This window comes from Alligator mississippiensis, chromosome 13 (assembly GCF_030867095.1).
Source record: "Alligator mississippiensis isolate rAllMis1 chromosome 13, rAllMis1, whole genome shotgun sequence".
Lineage (NCBI taxonomy): Eukaryota > Metazoa > Chordata > Crocodylia > Alligatoridae > Alligator > Alligator mississippiensis.
In genome coordinates this window covers 6,020,371-6,045,529 of record NC_081836.1, presented here as the reverse complement: position 1 = coordinate 6,045,529, position 25,159 = coordinate 6,020,371, and the positions used below count along the sequence as shown (strand labels likewise).

Here is a 25,159-nt window from a genome sequence, read left to right as displayed (position 1 = left end):
CAAATGATCTTGATTTACTGTGCTAGATGCTGGACTCCTGCTGACTGTACTTTGCAGGCTGGGAGAGAGGCTGAAGCCTGCTGTGCATAAACATTATCCAGCCAGCCAGCCCTCCTTTCAAAGCATCTGGGTGGACTCGGGGGAGAAGGAAGCGGATCGGAGGCAGATAGCACCCTGCTAGCTGGGGTCAGGAGAGGCTGCAATAAGAGTCGAGGTTGGTCCTGCTGTTGTATCGCTCAGGTGTAAGGAAGAGCACTCTGAAGCTCCCAGCTCCGATTCCAGGATAGATGCACGTGAGGCTGTAGAGAGGCATGTCTACAGGGTCCTCCCAGAAGGGGCAACCGGGCAATAGCCACAGCTGGCTCTATGGTATTTGGTGATGGTTTCATCGTGCTGTATTCATTGCATTGATGGAGGAAGGCTGGCTCACGTTGAAGTAGCCAGGTGCTCTGGGTGCCTTTGCTCAGTGCATGAGCTCGGACATGTCAACTCGCTTTTCTGCGTTTCAGTTTCCCCACCTGTAAAATGGAGCTAATGCTTCTGCACAGGCGGTGAGGCTAAATGCACCACGGTTTGCAGAGATCGGTGACTGGAAATGGAAGCAGAAGGACAAAGGTCTGTGTGCATTTGGGTGCAAGTGGGTATTGTTTCAGCTCCTAGGGCTGAGATCCTGGGGGTTCGCATTTGGCTAAGGACACTGATCTCTGGACTCTTTCAAAAAACATCTGGATATTTTCCTTGCTGGGATCACTTGATCCCAGCTGACTTCCTGCCTATGGCTGGACTCGATGATCTCACGAGATCTCTTCCAGCCCCTAGTGTCTATGAAATCTATGAACTCACCTTGCCTGAGGAGAGAGTGACTTCACTCGTGCTAGTAGCTGTGCTCGGATGTCCCACGAGAAGCCGCACCTGTCAGCCATCTCCTAACTCCAGGCCTAAAGGTGTTTGTGCATGAGTGGGGACGATAAAACAGGTGTATCGCAGGCTGTGCCCTATGGACTATGCTCCAGATGACCTGTGCCATCTTCTTTCAGCCTTGACCGGCTAGCAGGACAGTAGTGCAAAACGGGGTCACCTGAGCCCATCTGGATTGTGTTTGCCCATCTAAGGGCCTCATCCATCCATCCAATCAATCAATATTTATGGCTCCATCTTTGCCGTTACAAGGAGCACTAAAAAGATGGACATAAATCTGTGCATCCAAAGTGCATCTGCCTGGTTGTCCACCTGTCTGACAGGGCAAATCAATTACAAATAGGGTCTGGTTTTGAAGACAAGAGTTGTAAAATGTGCAATACACAGCCCAAGGCATAAAAACAACTAATAGTAGGGGATATAATTAAATCAATGGGTGTGTGTAGGGGAAGCATTAGAAATCTGCTTGATTTTTCAGGTGATGCCTATTCCCCCTGTTCTCTTCCTGCTCACGTACTGCTTCTTTGGCCTACTTTTACAGACACCTTAACTTACAAAAGTATCTCCCCCTTCCTTTCCTCTCTGTTTTTGTTGCTGTAATCCTTTTCATTCCCCTCCTTACCTTTTCTCTGCTCTCTGTTCCCCTAAACCCATTCTGGACACATCTATTGCCATCTGATCTGTCCTGTCCTCCACCCTCAGAGCTTTCCAGGCAAATGCTGTCTGCTCCCGAGATATGGAGTATAACATGCCTCACTTGGCATATTAATCTAAGTGAGGATGGAGGAGCTAGGGGGTGTGCGGGGGCAGTGGGAGAAGGTGGTGCAAGACATTGAGTTGTGAATAGGAGTTTACCCAGTGTGCATATGTTCTCCTACGTTGTTAGCTCGGTAAACGCCTCTTGTAGCCCATTGGAGTCTGACCGTACGAGCAGGGCCATATACTGCTTTAGAAAAACTTGCTAGTGACTTAAAGCTGATGAAAAGGGGCAGGTTGTCATCCCTAGCGATTTAAAGCCCCTAGTGAATAGAAGCAGGGCTAGCAGCACAGGGCCGTCTCCTCCCCATACACAATGTACCATCCTTGATCTCGGAGAGACCACGTCTCAGCAGTTTGGTCCCCACGGCCTGTTGGGAGACCACGCCGTGAGCGGTAGGGGTGGTTTGTGCTGTGGAAGTTTATCCAGTAACAACTGCTCTGTGAAAAATCAGTGTATTGCACATACACAGTCAAGCAGGCAGCAGATGGGAGCAGCTTTCAGTTACTTCCAGACCATGCTGTATTCAACCAACAACCTACAAGGCGCCGTATTACACAGCTGCTCTTCTGAGTCACTTATTTGGTCCGATGCAGAACTGCATTACGCCTTCTCTCGGTTTCCCCATCCTTGCTACCAGCAGCGGATCTGTACTACAGGTAGTACGATTATAGGGAGAAGGCTAGTGTTGGGCGCAGCCAGCATATAGCTAGGGTTTGGGGGGCATGAGGCAACCAAGCTGTGTTGTTTGCTTTTTGTATCCTAGTAGCATTAATGTTTTTAAAAAAACACCTTTGTGGTTTTGACTCCTGCGTCCTGTTTCCAAAGTGGCTGAAGCCTAAGCGGTGCTGAAAAGCAACAAGAAATAGAGTCCAAAGTACCTGAGGCCACTTTGAGAGTTGGACTTAAAAGTCCGGGTCCTTTAGGCGCTGTTGGAAATTTAACCATAATGATAAGGGGGCTTGTTGTGGTAGGCACGATGCAGACCCAGTGGGAGAACATGTTCCAAATAGTCGAGCGCAGTAGATAAGGCAGACAGAAGTGCAGAGAGGAGAGGTGATTTGCCCAAGGCCAAATGGTAGCTCAGTGGCAGAGCGGAAACAGGCCCATGTTGCCTGTCAAAGCGTCTAGTAACCCAGGCAGCGTCCCAGGTTACTAATCGATCCGTGTTAGCTCTGCGAGCAACCTCCCCGGCTCCAGGACAGGTGCGGCAGACTGGATGGCATGTCCTGATGATAGGATCAACACTTGTTGGCAGCAGCTGGTCAGGTCCCCAGTGCTGTGTTAGTCCCAAGCGGCTGCTGGGAGCAGCAGCTAAATACATGGCGTGCAAATTGTTCCCAGGGGAGAGGCTGCTGTAAGGGGTTGTTGCTCTTACCAGACATTGCTGCAAACGAGCGTGGACTGGACTTGGGGTTTTTTTGTGCAGAGCAAGGCTGATCTCACACCAAATCTCTCCCCCCTGCTCCCTGCAGCACCTCTGCTCCAAGGTCACCCCAGCTGCCTGAGGACGAGCTCGGAAATCAGGTGTTAGGGATGGCAGGGCAGGATCCTCCCCCGGGGAGGGGTTGGGCACTGCACCAGGTGGAGCCCGCCGAGCGCTCCTCGCTCCCAAGTCCCTGCTCCGGGCACCTTAAGCAAGGGGCTGGGCGAGTCCCGGGACGGGAGGCCACACCTCCGTGCCGTGACCTCATGCACAACACGCTCAGCAACCTGCGAAGGGGTCAGATTGCAGGCGGCACAGGTAGAGCCCATCGCACTTCCTGCCCTGCCGGGGAGGAGTCTGGGGGAAGGCAGGGAGCAAGGCCGAGGGAGAGTGACAGCCGGCGATCTCTAGCCATTCGGGGAAAAAAACCCTCCCACCATGAAATCGGACAGAGAGGAGAGCAAGCCCGGTACGTGCGTGCCACTGGGACGCCACTGCCCTGCCCAGGCTAGACACGGGTTAAGCGAGGGCTGAACTTGCAACTGTGTGCAGTTGTGTGCAAGGAGCCGAGCGAGCGAGTCTTCCTTTCAGGCCTCGCCTATTGTCCAGCGGTGCTTCCCGCGGGTCCTCACGTTAATTGAAACAGTCTTCCAGTCTCCTTCCTCCCCGCTTCCCCCCCCTTTCCCCTTCCCTCTTCCCCTGCAATCCTCGGTGCTCTGATCCGGGCAAAGCTGCGTATGGAAAAGGAAAAAAAAAACCCACCCCGGTCTGTTAAGCGCAAGCATGTGTGCGGAGCAGATGTTGCAAGGGAGTCGTGTGGGAAAGTTCTTGCTTTTAAAACTCACAAAAGACTTGTTAATTTGCTCGGGGATGTTTTAACCGTTTGCGGGACTGCCCTTGACTCTCTCGTAGCGTGAGGAGGAAGGCCCGACGCCGGGTGTTTTGAGAGGCGGGCGTGCTGGGATCCCATGAGCTGCAGGCCAGGAAAAAAAATAACTCCCCAGATTTCAGGTAGGTGCGAGCGCTCAGTCGCTAGGTTCAGGATTGCAGCACGGCAAGGGGAGTTTTAATATCTGCTTTGAGGAGTGCTTGCCTTTAAGAGAGTGGGAGCAGCAGACGTGCACCATTTGCTGGGCTAATCTCGCCTGGCTTTGATGCTTTGATTTTGTTGAGTCTGATTGCAGGTTCATTTATCTGTGCGAGGTTTTAGGGAGTGTTTTTTTCTGAAGTGTTTAAGACCACTTGTAAGCCCGGGCTCACTTACTGCCGAGTTGTTCTGTAAGCGGGTTAGAAAGAGCTGGCTTCCTTTGTAATTTCTTTCTTTTTTTTTTTTTTTTATCATCCTGGAGGATGAAAGATTGACAAGAAATGGGGAATGGCTGCATTTTTCCTTTGGCACCTTGAGAGATATAGAAGGGGACATTACAGCGGTAGGAGGGCACGAGCGGTGTTAGGCTGTTTTGTATATCGTTAGCCCGTCTTGCGTCACGGCGGAAACTGGAGAGAAGTTTAAGTTCATAAACTGGTTTGTCAATGTGCTGCCAGTTTATAAGCTGACCCCTCCGTCTGACCGGGACGGCTGTTCGGGAGGCGTTCAGGCCGGGGCCACGGGGAGATGAAGCTGAGGAATTTTCTCCAGCTGCCTCTGCAAAGTACTTCCTCTTTCACATGCTGACGAATCAGACCCGCAATTAAATTGGGAGGGTTTTTTTGCAAAAAACTAGTTGGTCTAATAAAAGAGATCACCTCTCCCACGAGTCCTGATTCCTTTTGCCTCTAGACCGATACAGCTACAACCTGGATGCCTGATGAATCAGATTGAAATTTTGATGCAAAGCGCTGCTCGAGTAAATCCTCACCCAGTGTAACTCAGTATACCTTCATTGATCTGACCCTGTATTTGCAAAGGAAGATCGCTATAAGCGTCTTTCAGGTTTCTTTTTCTTCCCTGTGCTCCTCCGAGCACCCTCTCAAAGTCGAGTCCTCCCGTAGTGGACTCTGTCCCGCAGCACGAGAAACCTTCCAGCCTCCATTTAGCCCCAGAGGACGGGGAACAGGGAGTTGCAAGGAGAATCTGATTGGTTGAACTGCGGATAGACGTGCTTGGTTTTATTGTTATTGTTTAAAAAAAAAGTGCATGTAGGAAGTTGGGAAGGTGTCAGGTGAGCGTGATATAAATCACTTCGTGGTGCGGGCCATGGGTTTGTATAGTGCCCTGCCTCGTACTGAGATACAGTCAGCATGACTAGTAGTGCTGTTATCTCCTGTGATAGTGCGATACTGTGCTGTGTAATCAGGGGGTGCAGCTGCGGTCCGAATAGTCTGTGTTGTAGCTACACGTGTGTATCAATATAGATAAACGCACGTGCTCTCTGAATACAGTTGCTGAAGAATTACAGGATGCAACTTAAAACAATTTTTTTTTTCCCCTCCTTAAATCAAAGGATTGTGACAAATCGGTGGCAAACTGTGACTTCGGGTCTGTCACCCTGCTGGACAGCTTGGTCACTTGGGACTTCATGGCAATAGTGGAGGAAAAAACATAGACATTAGTTCCCGTTTGAACTAAAGTAAAATCTTCGCTAATGCTGTCTGTCTAGGTAATATGGCAAGTATGAGAGCACTCCAGCTACCGCGTGTTAGATGAAGTGGTGATATATCTGTGACACTTTTGCAATAAGCCCAGGCAGTGCTTTGAACAAGTATATATGAGTTTTATATTCTTAAAAACTTCTAAGAGGAAATGTGGCTTGGGTTTGGTTCTCCAGACTGGAGAGACACGCCATACGTAGAGGTGTCTAAAAAGGTGGTAAGATGCCTCTGTTGGGAGTGGTTACAACACTGAAATGGGCACCTGTTGAGTAGACCGTAACTACCACCGCTCTGCACGCCAGACGTCTAACCTCCTTAGCAGATTTGGCCCTTAATCTCTAGAGACCGTCGTCATTCATCTTGTTGCTTGGGATGAGAGGGACTAGATCAAATTTAAACCCAGGGGTCAAACCCCTCCAAAAAATGTAGTGGGCCTCTGCAGCTTAGTTGCTCTGGTAGTGAGCTCAGCATCCACTTTTCAAGGGATTTTTAAGCTGTTGGCTCTTCCTTCTTCTCCTGCCTGACCCCATCCAATGCTGATCTCAAAGGCAATTGAAGCTGCAGAGCACTTTCCAAGGTAGGAACTCGAATTACTTTTTCTTGTCATGCCTGATCCCATTGACCAGATTGAATCCCCTCTCTTTTTTCTGGAATTAGTTACAAACGTAGAAGGCTTTATTAGCAACACTCAGTCTCCTTCCCTCTGGACTTTCAGCCAGTCTCGGTTTATAGTTTCATAGTTGGTCGGGTCGGAAGGGACCCGAGGAGATCATCTAGTCCGACCCCCTGCCGTGGCAGGAAAGAGCACTGGGGTCAAACGACCCCGGCCAGATGTTCGTCCAGCCTCCTTTTAAAGACCCCCAGGGTAGGAGCCAGCACCACTTCTCTTGGAAGTTGGTTCCAGCTCCTAGCCGCCCTGACAGTGAAGTAGCACCTCCTGAAGTCTAGTCTGAAACTACCCTCTGCCAGCTTGTGTCCGTTGTTTCTTGTAACTCCTGGGATTACTCAGGGGAACAGGAACGCCCCCAATGCCTGTTGGTCCCCCCTGACTAGTTTGTATCAGGCCGCTAGATCCCCCTCAGCCTTCTCTTGTGGAGGCTGAACAGGTTCAGGTCCCATAGCTTCTCCTCGTAGGGCCTGCCCTGCTGCCCCTGATCATGCGGGTGGCCCTCCTCTGGACCCTCTCCATGCTGGCCACATCCCTCCTGAAGTGCGGCGCCCAGACCTGGATGCAGTACTCCAACTGCGGCCTGACCAGCGTCACATAGAGGGGGAGGATCACTTCCTTGGACCTGCTCGAGATGCATCTGTGGATGCATGACAAGGTATGGTTGCCCTTCCTGACCGCATCCCCACGCTGTCGGCCCATGTTCATTTTTGCATCAATGATGACTCCAAGATCCTTTTCTGTCTCAACACTGGCGAGAAGGGAGTTCCCCAGCCTGTCGGTCTGCTGCTCGTTCTTCCTCCCCAGGTGCAGCACCTTGCACTTTTCAGTGTTGAACCCCATCCTGTTCCCTTCGGCCCACCCCTGTAACCTGTCCAGATCCAATTGCAGCCTGTTCCTTGCTACTAGCATACCCACTTCCCCTCACATCTTAGTGTCATCTGCGAACTTGAACAGGGTGCTTTCTACCCCCTCACCCAAGTCACTGATGAAGATGTTGAACAGTGCGGGCCCAAGGACCGAGCCCTGGGGAACCCCACTCCCCACATCCCTCCAGGTCGAATAAGACCCGTCCGCCACCACCCTCCGGGTGCAGCCCTCCAGCCAGTTAGTGACCCATCTGACCGTGTAGGCATCAACACCACCGCCTCCTAGTTTCTTACTGAGAATGGGGTGAGAGACCCATTTAAAAGCAGGCAAGCTGGGTGTGGAGACGATGCGTCTAGTTCTGGCTTCGTGATCCTGAATGGAAAACAAGCTAAGGAAAAGCTCAGTCGTTAGCCAAGGGGAATATCCTGGCAATTCATTGCTTCCTTGAGGTCAATTAACTTTTTGGAGCCCTCTGGCCCAGCGAAGCTTCCTCATCAAGTGGATTGTAAATGCCAAGGATGTTTGAGTGATCTGATCCTTCCGGGTTTTTTCTCAGCCCTGTTTGGCTGCCTAACAAGCCTTTTGCCCCATTTCCTTCAGAGATTTTCCCCTGGAAACTCCTCCCCTGCATTTCAGCGTTGTATGCGAGATATTTCATTCCTATCCATTTTTTTAAGACCCTTTTAGGGCAAAGCTGATGCCAAATGCAGTGTGTTTTTAAAAATAAAAAATTAATTTATCCAAATGAATCCCGGATACTGACTTTAACTACAAAGACACTTCTTTTTATGTGCAGCACTGTGATAAGTCATGAGAAGCTGAAAGTTAAAGCTGTCTAGCCACTGACTAGTGGCAAATATTATATTAAAATTTCAGCTTTCAGTGGGGAAGGGAATGTATCCCTTTATCCTCATAAAGGATATTGGCTGTTGAGATATTGGCTGTTTGCAATAGTGACAAGCCTGAAGTGGAAGCGGGGCTGAATGCAATATAGAAAACAAAATGACATGATTTTGTATCCATGGCAGAACCAGACTGATGGGACCAAGACCGCTGCTCGAATTGCATGACCTTTGGTGGAGCAGTCATCCGCCGTGGTCAGGGGATGCTCGACACACTCCTGCGTATACATTTGGTTGTTTTTCAGAAGTGCCATAAGGCTCGAATGGCCTCGCTCTGTTCTGCCAGGCACCAAGCAGCGCAAGACATTATTAAAAACGTTGTGTCTTCAGCCAAATTCACATCTCGGGAACTGGACTTCCCCACAGCCAGAATTCATGCCTCCTCCCAGGCGTCTCTCTCGTCTCATCGATTGAAGCATTTTTTGGAGCTCCTTACCTGAACTGACTGTGGCATCCTGCACGATAGGCAAGGTTGCCTTTAATTTCCATCCAAGATATTTCTTGGGCTTAGCTAGAATCGTTCCCTGTCTTTTTAGCATTCCCTTGCTGCCGTTTTCACCTTTTCTATTGTTTCATTTAGTTTATCCCCATCCATAAGGCATTTGTATCCTCCTCTTTCGAAATCCCTGCTCCCTTTCTGGATCCAGCACAATATTAAATACGCTTATTCATCTTGAAAAGCTGCCCCTGGAGCACTGCATTCTCCAGTGCGAGAGTGATGATAAACTTTTCAAAGCCCTCTTGCTTTAATCCTCCCACTCTGTGTGTGATGTTGATTAGGGAACGTGGAGGAAGGGACAGGCTTTTCCTTGTGTTTGTAGAAAGGAAGAGTGGTCCAGTGCTTAAAGCCCAAGCTTGAGAGGGCAGGTTCAGTTCCCCGCTTTGTCAGAGATGCTCGGTGCAGGCAAGATGCTCGGTTTGAACATGAGTTGTGTTGCAGAGATGGGGAGGTGTTTGGGCACGGCAGTGTTGGGGGGACACGAGTACGGTGGATGGGTTTGAAGAGCATCTGGTACGGTGGGATTCCCAGTTCCCAGCAAGACCCTCTGGGCTGTAGCCCAATAATAGTCACTTTGGCATCGATTTAACTCACGCTCCCATCACCAAGGGTCATTTTTCTCCTCCTTGCCAATTTGCTGCCCAGATACTTCTCCCATGTTAGCGGCTATTCTCCTTTCTCCCGCACGACAAGGTTCAGCCTCTCTGCAACATACTTCTTTTGCTCTGCCTTTTTTCCAGACAGTTGAAAAATGTCGATGCCCGGTGATACATAAACCTCCTATTCCCGCCTGTGGAAACAGGCACTCTTGGAAATCACAGTTATGCTTCTTCTTGCTGTGTTGCCAGCAAAGGTGTCTTTGTTTTTTCTTTATAACTATCTCTATTTCTTTCTCAGGGAATTGCATAAATGCCACTGGGTTCTCCTCTAGACTCTTTTGTTGAACTTCTTCAGCAAGAGCCATAACCTTTGCTCCCAGCAGACTAATCATTGTCCCATTAACTTGGATTTTCTTTTTGGACTTTATTGGAATGTCCATCTACCCCGGGCAGCTCATGTCTCTATTTGTCTTTGTCTTATTTATACCACAGATGTGGTCAGGAAAGCCATCAGATATACTGTATCTGTGCAGTAACTCGAAACCATGTGAAAACTGCCTGGTTTTAAGTTTCCTTATAGTATCACACTGAGGCCTAGTTCAAACCAATCTAAGCAGATTTATGGGTTTGCATTGAAAGTAGAAATGCCTCTGAACTTCAGAGGAGGCGCACTTCCTTTGTGAACACTTAATTAAGCCTCACCTTTACTCTGTCAGCTCATGCGCTGTCTCTACTCCCATTCCACAGAGAGAGAAACTGAGGCTTCAACAGGCTAATGCATCATTATATACAGTCCTAGAAGAAATCATTGCAAATATAACCTGGGTCACCTCCGTTCTTGCAGTTTAGCCACAAGACCGGCTTTCCGCCCTTTTGTAAGTGGGCAAAAGCCAAATTGAACTAAAACAGAATGGGGAGACCATCTTAAAAAACCAGTTGTTGAATTTTACTGTGTGATATGCATGCAGTATAACTGCAGACAAGACCTACAAACCATGTCCATGGCTCTGTGTAATGTGGTCACGACAAAACAGTAACGCTGTAAACTGGCCTGTCGCTGCTTCTTTTTTATGTGGCGCTTCACAAGCTTTTTTTTTCTGCGGGTATTGTCTGCTTCACCGCCTCTGCTTGTATTGTGTTGATCTGAGCCATGAACTGTGTACATGATTTTTCAGCCACTGAAGAACACTTAAACAAACAGCTCCAACTTGAAGGGAGGAAATGTCTTAATCAGCATCTTTGGAGTTTGCACTTAGGCAGTAAACGTTGCATTGATGAGTAACTTGGCTGTGTTTTCCTAACCTCAAATAAACACCGTGTTCCACGCACTAGCAAATTACTGGATGCAATAAGGAATATTACACCTTCTCTGTCAAGCTCGTCTCTTTGCTGTGATGAGATTCCATTATGAAAATCACAACCACTAATGCAATCTCAAAAGAAAAAAAAAGGGGCCATCACTTCTACGGAAACCCAACCGCAGCTCCGATGTACCAGTATAGCAATGCAGAGCTATCGTGGCTACTGTGTAAAACCCCGTGGACTAGGCTTTAGGGTCTTCAGTTCCTGGCTCTGCTACTGGGTGATGCCGAGTCTCGCCCCTCTGTGCCTCAGTTTCTTCATCTCTAAAATGGGGGTAGGCACCCTTTTCTCCTTTGTAAAGGCTTTGAGATATACTGATGAAAAGTGCTGCGTAAGAGCTGGGTATTAGTAGTATCCAGGAAACGAGGGAATGCAACTGCCCAGACTTGTTCAATCAGCCCAAAGAGCAAGCAGAAATGGAGGAATTCATCTTGAGTCCAGGATTCGTTTGGAGCCTGATTCAACAAGGTGTGCTTAAGCCTGCGGTCATTTTAAGCTAATGTAGCCAATAAGTACCACGCGGATTTGAAACCTGAATTCTAAAATCATGAGCCTTAATAATAAGGATTGCTTTTGAAAAATGCTGGTGCTGTGACAGTATCCCTTGGGTGTCAACCCATGGTTTTCCTCTTCATAATTCTTCTTTTGGAGCTGTCCCAAGGGGATAGGCTTGGAGAAAGGGAGTGGAGGAACGAATGGCTTCTTTAAGCTAATGCTTGCAAAGAGATGAGAGTCTACCTGCACTGCCTCCTGCTCATGTTGCCCTTGAGACTGCACAGCTCATATCATATTATCTCTGCAAATTTAAGTAGGTTAGGCAAACAGAAATTGTGTTGAGAAGCTTGGATGAGCATGTAGTTGCTCGCATGTAGTCTAGGGATTAAACCTCTTGGTGTTCGTGTGCTGAATGACCATAGCGGCAGCTCCAGGTAAATGCAAGGGCTTTACCACACACCTAAGACCCATCAACTTAAAGTTAAGCACCTGATGAAGCAAGAGCACAGAGGAAGCAAAGGATTTAATGGGTGCCCCCAGCTATTCGGGCAGCATAGTGTAAGTAGAAGGGACAGACTATGCCACCTCCTTGGTACCTCGCTCCCAGGACACGCTTCGAGCAGACTTGATGTGATGAGTAGCCGTTCTGTGACCAAAAGGTCAGGCACAACGTGCTTAGCCCAGATGCAGCTTTAATGGATGCGTCAGTGATTTACCTGTGAATCAATTTAAGCCCTTGTCTGCATGGCAGGATCTTATTGAATATTTGGGTGACAGCTTGAATTGAAATTGTAAAAGCCCCCGGTCACATCCTACGGTCTTTCATCAAGCAGAGGGACTAATGAATGCAGACCCTTGTTTTTATACTGCTAGCTTCAGGGTCGATTCTTTCAGGTACTGAAAACCCTTGATTGCTTTTCAGCCTAACAGAAGATGCGCGCGCCGGCATTTCCGAGGAGCATCTGCACTCTTCGGAAGATGCCTTGGGTAGCCTAGTTACCTGGCTCAGAGCTCCCCGAGCTGTGGCACGAAGCCCACAGACCTTATCGACAGCTTCATAGGAGCGAGACGAAAATCCAGATTCAAACCTGAATCCCCTCAAGGCAGGGAATGCTCTGTGGTCATTCCCATATGGTACAGTGCTGCAGCTACTTTTGATAGTCTTATACAGAGCCCTGCCAGCACAAAGATCGAAGCATTGAGCCCAGTGAACCATCAATCGCTCGTACTTGTGCATGCACCACATCTGGTTTTTTTCCAGTTTTGAAGCTAGGCAGTGCTGAGCTGAAGTGTCTTGGTGCAGATATTCTTTGCTTCTTCTGTCTGGTTTAGCAGGGAGAGATCAGAGGGAGCTTTTAGCAGCACAGGGAAACTGGCCTGTGCGAGCCAGACTCAACTGACTGATGCATGGTCCACACTGCAGGCTAATTTTCCTTCTGTGCAATCTTCATTCAGGGATGCTAGTTTGACAAACATGGGTCAAGTAAAAGGAAAATGTCTTGCAGGTGTGTTTTGATACGGTTTAAAATAAGGAAAGCATGTGCAGCGGCCGCAGCAAGTGAGTTTGCTTAATCAAGGCCTGTTCCAAGACCAGTTGAATTCAGTAAAAACACTTCCACTGACTTCAGTGGACTCTGGATCAGATTCGTAATCCACAAAGGGTGGGTAGGTAATAAGGGTAACTTGGGTTTTTTTCCCATTAAAAATTTCTTGTGGCTTCATAAAAATAGCCCAAAAGAAATGAGGGTCAGGGTTTTGGGCTGCTACTCTAAACGCTCTTCATCTTCAACGCTTAAAAAATCCATCATTTACCTAGATAAACCTGTTAACCAGCAGTTGGCACATAAAGCGTTCGATGTCTAGAAAACGCCGTGTAAGATGTGTAGCATAAACCAATATTTAAAGAGTGCTTAATTGTTTCAAGGTGAATTATAGCTTTCATCATCACCTGGTCTAGAAATATTTTTAATGTCATAACTAGCCATTTTTGACATTATCAAGAGTTTTTATGCATGTATTGGCATGAAGGTAAGAGCTAGTCTGCATGAAGGAATTGACTGACATATAGCTATAATGGAATAATTATTCCCCCTATAGCTGTGCTGCCATAACCCCTACCTGTCATGTGGGCATTTTCTTTTGGATTAACGACTATGCTCAGTTTTCAAGTCCATAGAAGAGAAAGTATGATAGCAAGTAACAAATGCATAGTTCTTAAACTTTCTGCTCTCCCTGGAATTTTTCTCCAGTGGCTTTATCAGATGTGGAAGTGCGGAAAGGAGTATTATTCATGCAGGTAAATGAGCCGCGTGAACTAGGGTGCTCTTGAGTTCTGCAATCAGCTGCAGCCTGAGTTGCGTGTGGCAGCTTTTTTTTCACATTGATTTGTCTAAAGTTTGCATTTGCCTCCCTTTTGGAGGACTGGTTGGAAACGATTAGCATTACTGAAAGCATCGCTACAGGTCTGAAAAGTACCAGTCGCTCACATCTTTAAGATGGTTCAATGGTTACCGAACAGAGGCGAGGAAAATGGTGCGATTCTCAGCAGAAATGAGAGGGAAACTGTCTCAGACGGACATGCAGGCTGGGCACAGTGAGAAGGCTTTGCTGCTTTTGGAGCAAACCCTTTGTACGTCCCGATCCACTTTAAGATAACCCTGGATGCGACATTGCATGTCCAAGTCTTGCTGCACCCTGTTGTATTTCTGACCTCATGGTATTATGCATGATGATGGTGAGTCCTTTCCACTGCCCTGGAAACTACCTCAAGCTCATATGAGCTTGAAAAGCGCATCAGGGAATTCAAAAGTGTCATTATCCATCTGCCAAAACAGGCACGCTCTGATTGTTGGTACAGATTTTCGGAAAACAAAGCCGAAATTTAAATTCCTAAATAATTAGCCTCATTTCACCAAAGCCCGAGGGATCCGGGTTGTCGCTGGAAGTTGTTGGGTGTTCAGCATTTGTGCAAGTCAAATCGCTTACCTTCATTTTTGGATTGAGTTTGGGAGCGCCCTTTACCTGTTTTAGAGAAAAAGAAAACATCCTCTTTGCCAGCTAGTTATTCTTTTAACGTCCTTCATGCAAATATAGTCTTGTTCCTCCACGATCCTGCGATTTCAGGCAGAATGCGATGGAAACTTGTTGGGAACCAATTACAAACACATGGTCCTTCTTGGATGTGGACAAGAAAAAATGCTTTGGGAAAAACAACTGAAACCAGTTAAGAGTACGTACAATTTTGATCAATGAATCCCCACCTGGCTGCGATTTATTAAAGGCTCATTTAATTCCATCTGTGCCTTCCCTGACACAGGGCTGAGTGAAATGTGGTGAGTCAAATGTTTAGCGAGGAAAGCAGCATTGGAGATGAACAACGTAGGTTTTACTGACATCGAAGAGGAGCGTGGGGAAGAAGGGGGAGCTGACCCGTCCCAAACTGAGGGTTTACATACATCAGATATTGTGGCATTGGTGCAGCTGCAGAAATCGAGCCGCCAGGTTTGAGCGCTGCTTTGATCCGGTCTCTGAAACGTTTTTGCCTTGTTCCTTACTAATTGCAGTGCAACATGCTAATAAGAAGCCGATGCCTCCCGTAAAGCTCCCTCTGTAGAAACCATTTTAATTATGCAGTACAGATCACTGTCATTTTCCTGTCCTTTATATTTTCCCCCCAGGGGCGTTTGCATGACAGCAGGAGCTCTTTATCCCATGTAATGGCGTGCTTTTCCCGCTGCAGTTCTCCACCCCGCATCTCTCTAAGAGGTTCCCAGGGTTTCTCATCCATCTCGGGAGCTTTTCTCTGGAGGCCCTGGGGCTTTCCTCTTATGGACCCTTCCTGGCGTCCGTCTGCCTACGTGTCGGGAGAAAGAGACAGCGAGATGTGTCGGTCTGCGGCGTCCGTCTTGAAGGATGTTACGGCGGTCCATCAAACCCATACGCTGCACTCTTGGCCTTCTCGGTGTAGGGCAGAGGTGGGGGCGTGGATGCGCTATCTGAAGGAATATCTTTCGAGGAATAATGCTGAGAGAGAAGCACCTGTCTGCAAGAACGAAACGCCCGGGTCTGGCATGGAGGTTTCTTTGGGACTGGCAATTAAGAAAAGGCCGAGTTGGGTCCTTTGCACCATTTCGGTTTAAGTTGTGGGGAATAGCAGCGTATCAGCTAGTATTTCAGACCCCCCGGCTTCCAACCGAGGAGGGGAGCAGTACGTGGTGCACATGGCGGCGGGGAGAACACAACGCGCTTTAAACCAACTCTGAACTTTGTTGAACTAGGTGTCAGCTGCATAGTAGGGTATGGTACACCCTTGTCTCTAAATACAGTGCTTATTTCCAGTAGGGTATTTTTTTTTTTCCAAGGCACAATACTAGAGTTTTGGGTCTCCAAGGCGAGTGTTTGTTCTTATTTTGTTCTCTTTTTTTTTGTATCATGATTCCTGTTCTTGGTAGCGGAAGACCCGGAGACTACCTCTAGGGCATGCTAAGCTCAAAAACTCACAGCTGCCGGTCATCTTGGGTTCAGAGGAGCAAAGCTCTCATCTTGGAGTGAACCTTTCCACCTCCCGGACTCGTGCGGGTGTAGTAGGTAGCACGCTCCGGCAGGCAGCCTTTGATCCCAGCCGTGTTAGATCAGACCGGTGTGCTAGCACACCTTCCTCTAGAGCGCGGGAGCCGCTGGTGATTTTCAGATTACCATTAGCCATGACCCTACATCTGGGTTTTCAAAAGCAGCACGGCTTCTTTAACTCCCACGTTCCCATGAAGGCAAAACTGTGTTCTTTGGGAGCCCTTAAAAATGCACATTGAAGAGGTGATGGGTCAGGGTTTTATGCCTGTGTCTTTGTATTGAGGAGACAAGCCCCAGAAGATCCTTTGGACTGAAGGAAGTACTGTGTTATTTTTTTGTTATATTGAAAGAATTGATTAACTTGCTTGATCCTAAGAAAACGTAGGGGCTTTTCCCCCTCCCCACCGTGTTGTGTGTGTTGTGTTGTACTCTAAAAGCTTTTTTAAACAAGCGTATTCGTCTGCATATAATGTGCACCCTTTCTTCTCAAACCAGCTGGTGTAAACTGGGGTGTGCATTATATGTAAAGAAATATGGATCCCCATAGGTCCAGAAACTTGACATTGGCACGGCAGTGGCTGCCACTCCTCCCTGGCCACCAAATTTCCAGCCCCGTGGGGAGTCCCTGGGCCAGATGACACGGCCCCATCCGCAAGATCTGGAGCCCCAGCCCCAGCATGGCAGACGAGGTCAGGGCTCCCTGTGCCCTACCCTGTGAGCTGAGCTGATGGCAGGCTCAGGAGGGAGCTCAGCTCCTTGCTCCTCAGTTATTTACCCAAAGTAAGATTTTTTTGCTTTCATGCTGCCTTTTCAAAAACAGGGCGTGTGTTATATTCACGGGCATTATCTGCAAAACCAAAAAATACTGTATTTCTCCAAGACAAGACTTTACAAGAGGTGCCACCGGAGTTCACGTTAATTTTGAAACCCATTTAGCAGTTTCCTCTGGGGCAATGAAAGCTGAGATCTTACAGAGGTCGACGGGGCTGGTCCCATTCCCAATTTCATAACTGCTGCAGGCATCTTCTCCGCACAATGAATGCGATCGCAGCTTGATGTATTTTTGCACGTGCCACATGAGAGAACGTGCCTCCGAAAAGGAACGGAGGTTTTGTTTTTGTGCTCATTAGTACTCAACGTAGCATCATAAGAAAAGGAGCATCTTCCTTTCTTTAATAACCTCCTTGTTTTCATAGTCTTTCATACATACCCTCTCTCTTCCCCCATGCACGTTTTCCTCTTTCTTCTGGTGGAACGCTGTGATCTGCGTTAATGATCTCGGTTTCGCTAAGTGATCGTAGGTTATATGCAGCTCCCAAGCAATACCTAACACTTTGCAACGTTAAATTACCTGTACTCGGAGAGCACCTTGTTAGAGTAAGCAGGGATTTCTCCAAACTAGTGTCATTTGCAGTACTGCTCTTTTCTAGAAGACTTTGTAGAACTCAGTACCCGTATCGTACGTATTTCTAGTTCTGTATTTCTGGGTCTAGGCATTTCACCCAGAGGATTTCATTGCAATCCGAAGGGCTACGAATAAATGCAAAGGTCTAGCCCCTAACTGTAGAATTGGGGACCACTTTGTGCTTATGTTTTTGTGTCTGCCCCAAAAGTACCCTGTATTTTTTTTTTCATTGTAATTAGAATAATTTACATAAGGTGTTTGTTTGGGTCTTCGTCTCAACTCACTGGCCTCAAAGGAGGTTGTGAATAACATCATCCGTGTCAAGAAAATCGTATCGGTGCAAGACGGGAATAGGCGAGAGCAGAGTCACTAAGTGCTGCGTTACAGAAGTTAGAGTGAACTTCCTGGGAGATTTCCTTAGACCGTTTCAGGTAAAATCCATGTGTCGGGAACTTACAGGCGTGCGGTGAAGCTCGCTGTACGCGGCACGTGGGGAGAAATCGGGCATTAGAAGGAACCGTTTGAAGCTTGAGCTCAGTGTCCATTGAAGTCAGTGGGAATCATTACCCTAAGTTTTGGATCAGACAGCTAACGAGTAGTATAACGTAACATCATCTGGGATGTAAAAAAGAGACGAGGCATTTGTGTGCGCACGCATATAGGCCCCGAGTCAGGAACGATGCTTAAACTTGGGTTTGACTTTAAGCACATGCTTAAAACCCGCTCAAGTCACACGTGCACGCCTCTCCCCAGCCTGGCACTGTGTTGTGTCTATTTTAGGCATACGTAGCTTTAAGCGTCAAAATACAAATACTTTCTGTCGTTTATTCTCCCGTGTATTGTGCGCTGTGCTGTGCCGGTGATGAAAGAATTTAAGGTTTCCGGGGGCTGCAGAGATTTAGCGCCAGCCAAAGGCATCCATTACCGCTGTTGCAAAGTCAGCTATGAAGACTCCCAGATTCGAATGGACAGTTCATTCATCCCAGAAGGAGGCAGCCCACAAGGCAATTGTAATAACCCTACATGGCAGGAAAAGTTGCTGAGCTGTTTCCAAGTCAGTAACATTCAAGAAATTTAAGTATTGATCAAATGTGCAGTAGTCTGTTTAACCTGCTACGGGAATTTCACGAGCAGGTCCCTGTCTTTAAAGTATTTGAGACGAGCCTGCAATAAAAGTCCCCAAGTCAAATCCCCCAGGATTTTGAGCTTGTTCAGAATCCACATGTGGGTCCAAAATGGCATGCTTGCAAATGGGACAGACCAGACTGCCTGCAGATTCGGGGTTCATTTCCGCTTCACTGGTTTTGGCACGTGTCTCTGGCTGCTTTCAGTGGTATTTCACTTGTATAGACCTGATGGAGTGGAGTGGAGAGTCAGACCACAGGGATATAAGGCCAAACCCGTATTTATAAACAACAGGAAAATCCAAAATCAAACCCGCACATGTGATGCTTCCAAGCGGAGTCCCTTTGCAAGGACTCTTTCTACAGGACCTGCGGGTCTTTTCTTTGCCAGAGTCTTCCCCAGGCTGACTTTGTCAGTAATGCTTATGCTTTATACCCAGGAAAAGGTTTCTAGTTTGTCCTCCTTTTCTAAGGATGCATTGCTGTGGCAGAGGCCACCTCTAATTTTAGCTTAGAATGAAAGTTATGTCGGTATCTTCCCCAGCTGAAAAACCATAGCATCTTTGCCGCAGAAATCCCATAGTTTGGAGGAATATTTCCCTGCGGTACAATGGAAATACCACACGGGCTTGGAAAGTAGGTCCTGTTGTAATGAAAACCATTTTCTCTGCATTTGTGTGATGTGCTCAAATCAATCATTTCCTGTGGAAGAGCTGACAACCGGTTTTGCACAGTGTGGCTCATAATTACTAGCTGTTGCAAAAATTTAAAAAAGAAAAATGTTTCAAAGGAAAAAAAGTTTTGTGTATTAAGGGTATCTTTCCCACTGAGTTTCCGCTGTTGGAGATAGAAAAGTTGAGTGTAGGATTTGTATTGCTGACGGCAAGCCGGTAAGAGAACAGACTCTAGGATCGGGGTAACAGTGATTTAAGGTCAGCGTGGAGGATGTCTGTCCAGATGCCCCATGCTATACAGCTGCTATGGCGGGGCGGGCAATTATTTTGGGCAGAGGGCCGCTTCCTGAGTTTTGGCAAGCCATCGAGGGCTGCATGACTGGCAGCCCTGGGCAGATTAATATTAATTTTCTAAATTTTCTAGGGGCCCCGCAGGCCGGATAGAATGGCCTGGCGGCCACATCCGGCCCCCAGGCTGCATTTTGCCCGCCCCTGTGCTATAGTATGCTGGCTCTAAGCAGAGGTGTAGTGTTATGGATGGTCTACACACCAACTTGAAGTGCAATTTTAAATAGTCACTGTACAGATGCACTTACTTCAGGCTAGAAGTGGCTAATACTGATTCAGATTATTTTGATAACAAACTGCCTTTTAGGAAACAAGTTTAGTTATTTAAATAGGTGCAAGCTTGTGTGCAGGCTAGCTGTATGCTCATGAGGACCAAGTCCAAGATCCTCACCAGTATTTAGGAGCCTCACTCCTATTGATTAGGCCCAATGCGCTTGATTCAGTGTCCTGCCAAGTCAGCAGGAGCGCTCTCGTTGACTTATTCGGTGTTTTGAATCCGGCCCTAAATTTACTCAGGACCTTAAAAAATGTACGACCTGAACTAAGTTTGACCCGAAAAGACTTGGCAAGCCTTTAAATATATTTGTACACTTTCAAAATGTCTGCCGTCTTGAGTTTGTTCTTCTCGGTATAAGTGATCTCCCCTTGCTGGAAATTCTTCAGTAATTGTAGTGTGGGAAAATTCACCAGCAGCAAGCTGTTTTTCCCCTTGGCCCACGCCCCAGGATCAGCTTCCAGATGATGGCTTTGATTGCAGCACACTTGGATGCGAATGGCTGTTGCTTGTGCGCCCCTGAAAGATCCCAAATGCTGGAGGTTGGGAGCTAAATTCTCGCGGCCCCTGGAGAACCTGCAAGGTTACGTCGGCCGGGGAGAGCGAGCCGTCACATCAGCCTTCGGACGGATGTTTATTGTAGGAATTCGGGGAGAGCTCTTGGGCTGAAATGAAATCCCCAGCCTGGAGCTCAAGTGTTCCTAGTTAGTGATTTTATTGCTAAATAATTTACAGAATGAGTTCTTGCCAGTTTTCATAAGTGAAACATTTGAAGTATGCAAAAACATATTTTATGTCTCCCTGGAGCGGCCGCTCTGGTGGGATGGAGAATAATCTAGCCTCTTTTCCCCTCCCTCCCTCCCCTGTTCTCTCTGCAGATCGCACTAAAGCAGCGTGTGTTGTGCACAAATTGAAGCTCACACTTAAATAGTCACTGTACAGACGCTTAACAGTTAAAGATGCTTGTGAGATGCTGACAGCTAGATCTTTGGCATATATTTTCTCTTGTTTGCCCTTTTGTATATAGTTGTGGGGAGGCAAGTCTGCCCAGTGTTGCTCATCTCTTTCTCTGTCCTTGGGGTCAAGAACTTAACAGCATTCAGAGAAGGAAGGGGTATTTACACCAATATTTCCAGTGTTAAGGCTTAATGTCGGGAAGGGGAAGGGAGCGTGCAACTTTGGAAGAGAGAGAAAAACTGCCTGCTTAAAGCCAATCTGATTGTGAGGAGTTAGAAAGAGATCTGCACGGTGCAGGCCGTAGCGGGTGCTGAACTCCAGGACATTTATACAGTACATCAGGAGGGTCCCTAAGTTATGATAAGCATCTTCCTAAATACATTGTGCCTTTCCCCATCCTTTATCGCACAGGGGCTGAAGGTTCACTTCAAATAGTAAGACTGCGCCACCGCAGACTATGCAAGCAAACAGCAGCCTGGTCCTTCGCATGCCGGATTCAGACGTTATGGCCCATGGTCAGCCCCCTTTTGGTAGCTGTTCGTTTGAGCCCGGCCTTGTCAACCATTTGCAACATTGCACGCTCTTGAATGCGCCACCCCCCTCCCAGGTCTGTCAGCTCCATCCTGCAAAGTTTAGCTGATGCTTTTTTTCCCTGGGGCTGCGCCACAAGGAGCCGACCGGTGCAGTTACATCCTTGAAGTCGAGAGGGCTTCAGACATCAAAGTCAGAAGTGTTTTCTGCGCCCCTCTTCAGCGTGGAGGAAGCAGGGAGGCAGGGGTCAGCACTCCCCTCCTCCTTGGCGTGTAGGACCAGAGCCCCCAGTCTAGTGTGGCCATTGCTCATGTGTGCAATGAGGAAAATGCATGTTCTCGCAACCTATGAGAGACGGTGTCATTTCAGATCCCGCGGTGGGAGGGGAACACGCAGCAAGTCTGCACGAGAGGGAGGATAAAGCGGGGCTCATTTGGTAACTTTCTGCCCTGGGAAGGAAAGACTGGAGCAGCAGAGAGAGCGCTCTGTGTGTCACGGCGCAGGATGCCACCAAGAGAGCAACCTCTTTGTAAAGTGCTTTGCGACAAAAAGCACTGGGCGGCTGTGTAACAATCGTCCCCTTTCAGCCTCGCAGCTACTGTCCCTTGGATGTGTGCGGCACCAGAGAACAGGGGTGGGATTTTGCCCCCGAGCCCCCCCACAGCGGGACCCAAACCTGCTCATCAGGATCCTATTCCTTGGGACCCGTGCTGCCGTCTGGACGTGGCCGAGGTAACCACGAAGCGTTAGACGCTGTGACCGCAGGATCAAACTCTTAGTTCCACCACCCAAGCTGGCACGTCGAAGCCAAGAGCTGCTGCAAATCTGAGCTTTTTCCTAACTATATTTAGTATTTTTATTTCTCATAAAGGGGAACATGGCACACCCCTAAAGGGACATTTTAGTCAGGCATTAAAGTTGGTAAAACCACCTGTCTTGGCAGGATCTGCTTTTGTAAACCCATTCTTGTATAAAACTTCAGCAGTCCCCAGCATGACATAAGAGTTGTCCATCTATCCATTTTGCTTTCATAGATGGGGGTTTTTTCCCCTGTGATACAGGTTCCTGATAACAAACTACTGGATGCAATAGTGCAAAGGTATGTTTGAGCTCTTCAGCAGTCGCACCGTATGCAAACTCTGCCATCCTCCGTTCCAGTTAAATTTTAAACGACGCATTTGCATCAAGGTGTCGGCGGTTCTTTCACAAGGCTGTGGACCGAGGGGAATATTTTGAAAAGGTTTGATTTGCCAACAGTTCGTTTTATAAATTAAAAAAAAAAAAAAAAGAAACCAAAGCCAGGTTTTCTGTCTCTCCTCTCTGTGCTGGATCTGGGGCCCTTCTGGGTAGCGAGGTGGTGGGAATGTGAGCGTGAAGATAGAGCAGAGTCACTGTAACTTTAAGATAAAAGGCTGATGGTTTGCAAATGGGCACCAGCTGCAAAATTGGAGTCTTGGTTTTGAATGTTGCATCCTCCCAGAAGCTTGGGCGGGGAAGGGGAAATGTAACGGTCATATCGTTTGGCAGTCGGGGAGCTTCCAGTTTCAGTGGGATGCTGTTGCATTAACAGTCAGACCCCGTATCTGACTTGGAGACCTCTCCATCCTATCTCCATGTCTCTCCCTTGGGATACTCCTAGCATTCACAAGTTGGTACCCTGCCGCACAGACCGCCTGGACTCGTGCAGGCGCTTCTGTTGCAGAGACTTTCTTCGGTCTCTCCAACGTGTGGACTATACTTGAATAAACTAGGGGGAGGTCAAGTGGATAATGGAAGAAGCTTTCACTCCAGACGTGGACTGCACCAGCACTGAAAAAATATTGGGTGTTCAACTTGACCCCCTTCTCCCTTAATGCACCGTTGTGCTGCTGTGTAGCGGCTCAAGAGCCGTTCTGCGGGGCAGATTCAGCTGTTACATGGGCAAGTGTCAGGACTTCTTAGCCCAAACTACATTTCTAACCGCACAGCGCTATGAGTAACTCTCCAGGATCCCTGGGGTTAATTTCCAGGATGCTGGGCTGAGTCCTATGCATTCCTCCGTGGTCCTGGTGAAGGCAGACTGCGGGCCCCTCTCTTTGAATGAATTGCAGCAGATGTGCCAGCTCATCGTCACCACCACCTCCATGACAGGCTGTAGCGTCTAGTTCACCCGCCTCCAACTGGGAAGCTTTTCTGCCCTCTGTCACCAATTGGAGGAAGCAGCCTCCAGAAAGCAGCTGTTTGAGTGTCATCTCGAGCTCTAGAAATATGCTGTTGTGAAATTATTGGTGCCCCTGGTGACCTGACACTTCTGCTGGAAACAAAACAAGGAGATTTATTTTTTATGATCATTCAGCTGCATTTCCTAACAGGCCCTCAATAACGAGAGATGTGAGCATGTGAAAAGAAGAAGAAAAAAAGCCCTGAATAATTACAGGTATTGTGTATGTAAGCATCACTTACATCTTCTGTGAAGCAAATATCCTGCTATTTAAGCTTCCAGTGGGTGTGGAAGGGGAAAACTTGAGCTTGCAAATATGAATCTAATTTTAGAGCCCGAGTTCTTGAATTCCCAGGCTTTTTATTTTATATTCCTTTCGATCCACATCCACCCACAGTCATGATTTTTCTCCCCACAGTAAAACTGTGCAGAACTGTGTTTTTTAGTTCTCCCATCAAACCTTCCATACTAAGCCATGTTGCCTACACCATTTTTTAGAAAATAAAGCATCATTGAGGCTCGGGAACATGATTAACATGCAGTTCATGCAAGTATGCAAGTCTCTGCTGAAAAGTGCTTTGAGAGGAGAGGGATGAACAGAACAGCTTCAGCAGAAACTGTGGCTTTTTTGTTTTTCTCCCCCACCATCCCCAAAGTATAAGTAAAGCCTAAAACAAAAGACTTCAGCCAGCGCACAGTCTCTAATACCCACACAGCATATTTTCTTTGGCTAGTATGTGCTAGTCAGGTACACAATATAGTAGTAAAGTATTTTTAATAGGTGGTTGGTGACTATTGAACGTGGACCATGGTCTTTTTAGATCACCAGTCTCAGGCACAGACTTTGAGGGGATGCTCCCGACCTGGCCCCCACCGCCCACAGCACCGACCTTGGTTGTTAGGCCTCTGCTGTTCCTCACTCAGATGCCGAATGCTGCATCGCCTTGGGAAAGCCAGCCCTGCTTTCTGAGCCTCTTCCTCCCCTCCCATCTTGTCTATTTAAATCCTACGGTCTTTGGAGCAGGGGTTGTTTCTGTGTGCATGTATCTGCACTCTCCCTTGTGCAGTGGGGCCCTGCTCTCCATCGGTGCCCTTAATGTCACTTTAATATAAGCAATCAGAGCCACACGCTGCACCTCCACAATCCATTATCATCATTCAGCGTTATCCTAAACCTGGATCGCGCCTCACAGGCAAGCCGCACATTTAAGAAATACATATCTAAAGAAACACAACTGGAAAATCTCTTTAGAACAGAGAAAAAGCCAATGCAGGTAGTAAAATACCTTGAAATGAGCATTTACTCAGCAGTTTTAATTAATTGGCGTAGATATGTATATCTGTACAGTTAGCACTAGAAGGGGGAAAAATCCCATTGTGTCTCTGTGCTAAAATGGCCCAGTGCATCAAGACTGGGATTGCTTATTCTTTTCTAGATTTCCCAGCTCACTTCCCTCTGTAAGCAAGAAATCATGATTTCTTCTACTGCAGTCAAGTGTCGAAGTTTCCAATCTGCAGTTTGGGAAAGGACAACGCACCTTGCATATCTGCTCGGGCATTGCCTGTAACGGCTTCCTTTTGTTCTGCTCTTCTCTCTCATAATTACTGTTACATCAATGCTTTAAAAATCACTTCAAAAAATGAGAAGCCAGTAACAGGGTCATCTGCCAGAATAAGTGCGTTGCCCCTCAGTGTCTGATAGCGGAGGGCCCACAGTTCTTCATATACCCCAAAGCTTTGCGTGACCAATGGGTATTTGGGTGAAATGGGTGGCATCCTCCACAAAGAAAGTGAATATGAAGCACATCCTCATAGGGTTATACAGATGTCAAGAAGTGCTGGAGAGGGCTTGTGGAAGGATGTAATTTATTTAAAATGTTGATACCAGATACCAAGGTCCAGGGTCTAGGATGCTAGGCCCTCTTGAGTGACTTGGCTTCTATTACTGGTTCAGCCATTTATCTTAGCAAGACGTTGTCCATCTCTGTAC

The 25,159-nt window shown here is 47.6% G+C and overlaps 1 protein-coding gene across 4 annotated transcripts in view; it reads left to right on the top strand.

Annotated features, from left to right (window-relative positions):
• The window catches only part of KAZN (kazrin, periplakin interacting protein), a 636,407-nt gene that overhangs the window by 497,092 nt on the left and 114,156 nt on the right, over positions 1–25,159 (top strand). Inside the window, exon 1 of one of the 4 annotated variants that reach the window (XM_059716420.1) lies at positions 3,349–3,570. The exons of 2 other annotated variants lie outside the window; for them this stretch is intronic. In XM_059716420.1, coding sequence (XP_059572403.1) covers positions 3,540–3,570 — 31 coding nt within the window. In that variant the 5' untranslated portion in view covers positions 3,349–3,539. Of the gene's footprint in view, positions 1–3,348; positions 3,571–3,613; positions 4,113–25,159 lie in introns of those variants that run through there. One more of the 4 variants, XM_059716419.1, reaches the window with a different exon arrangement.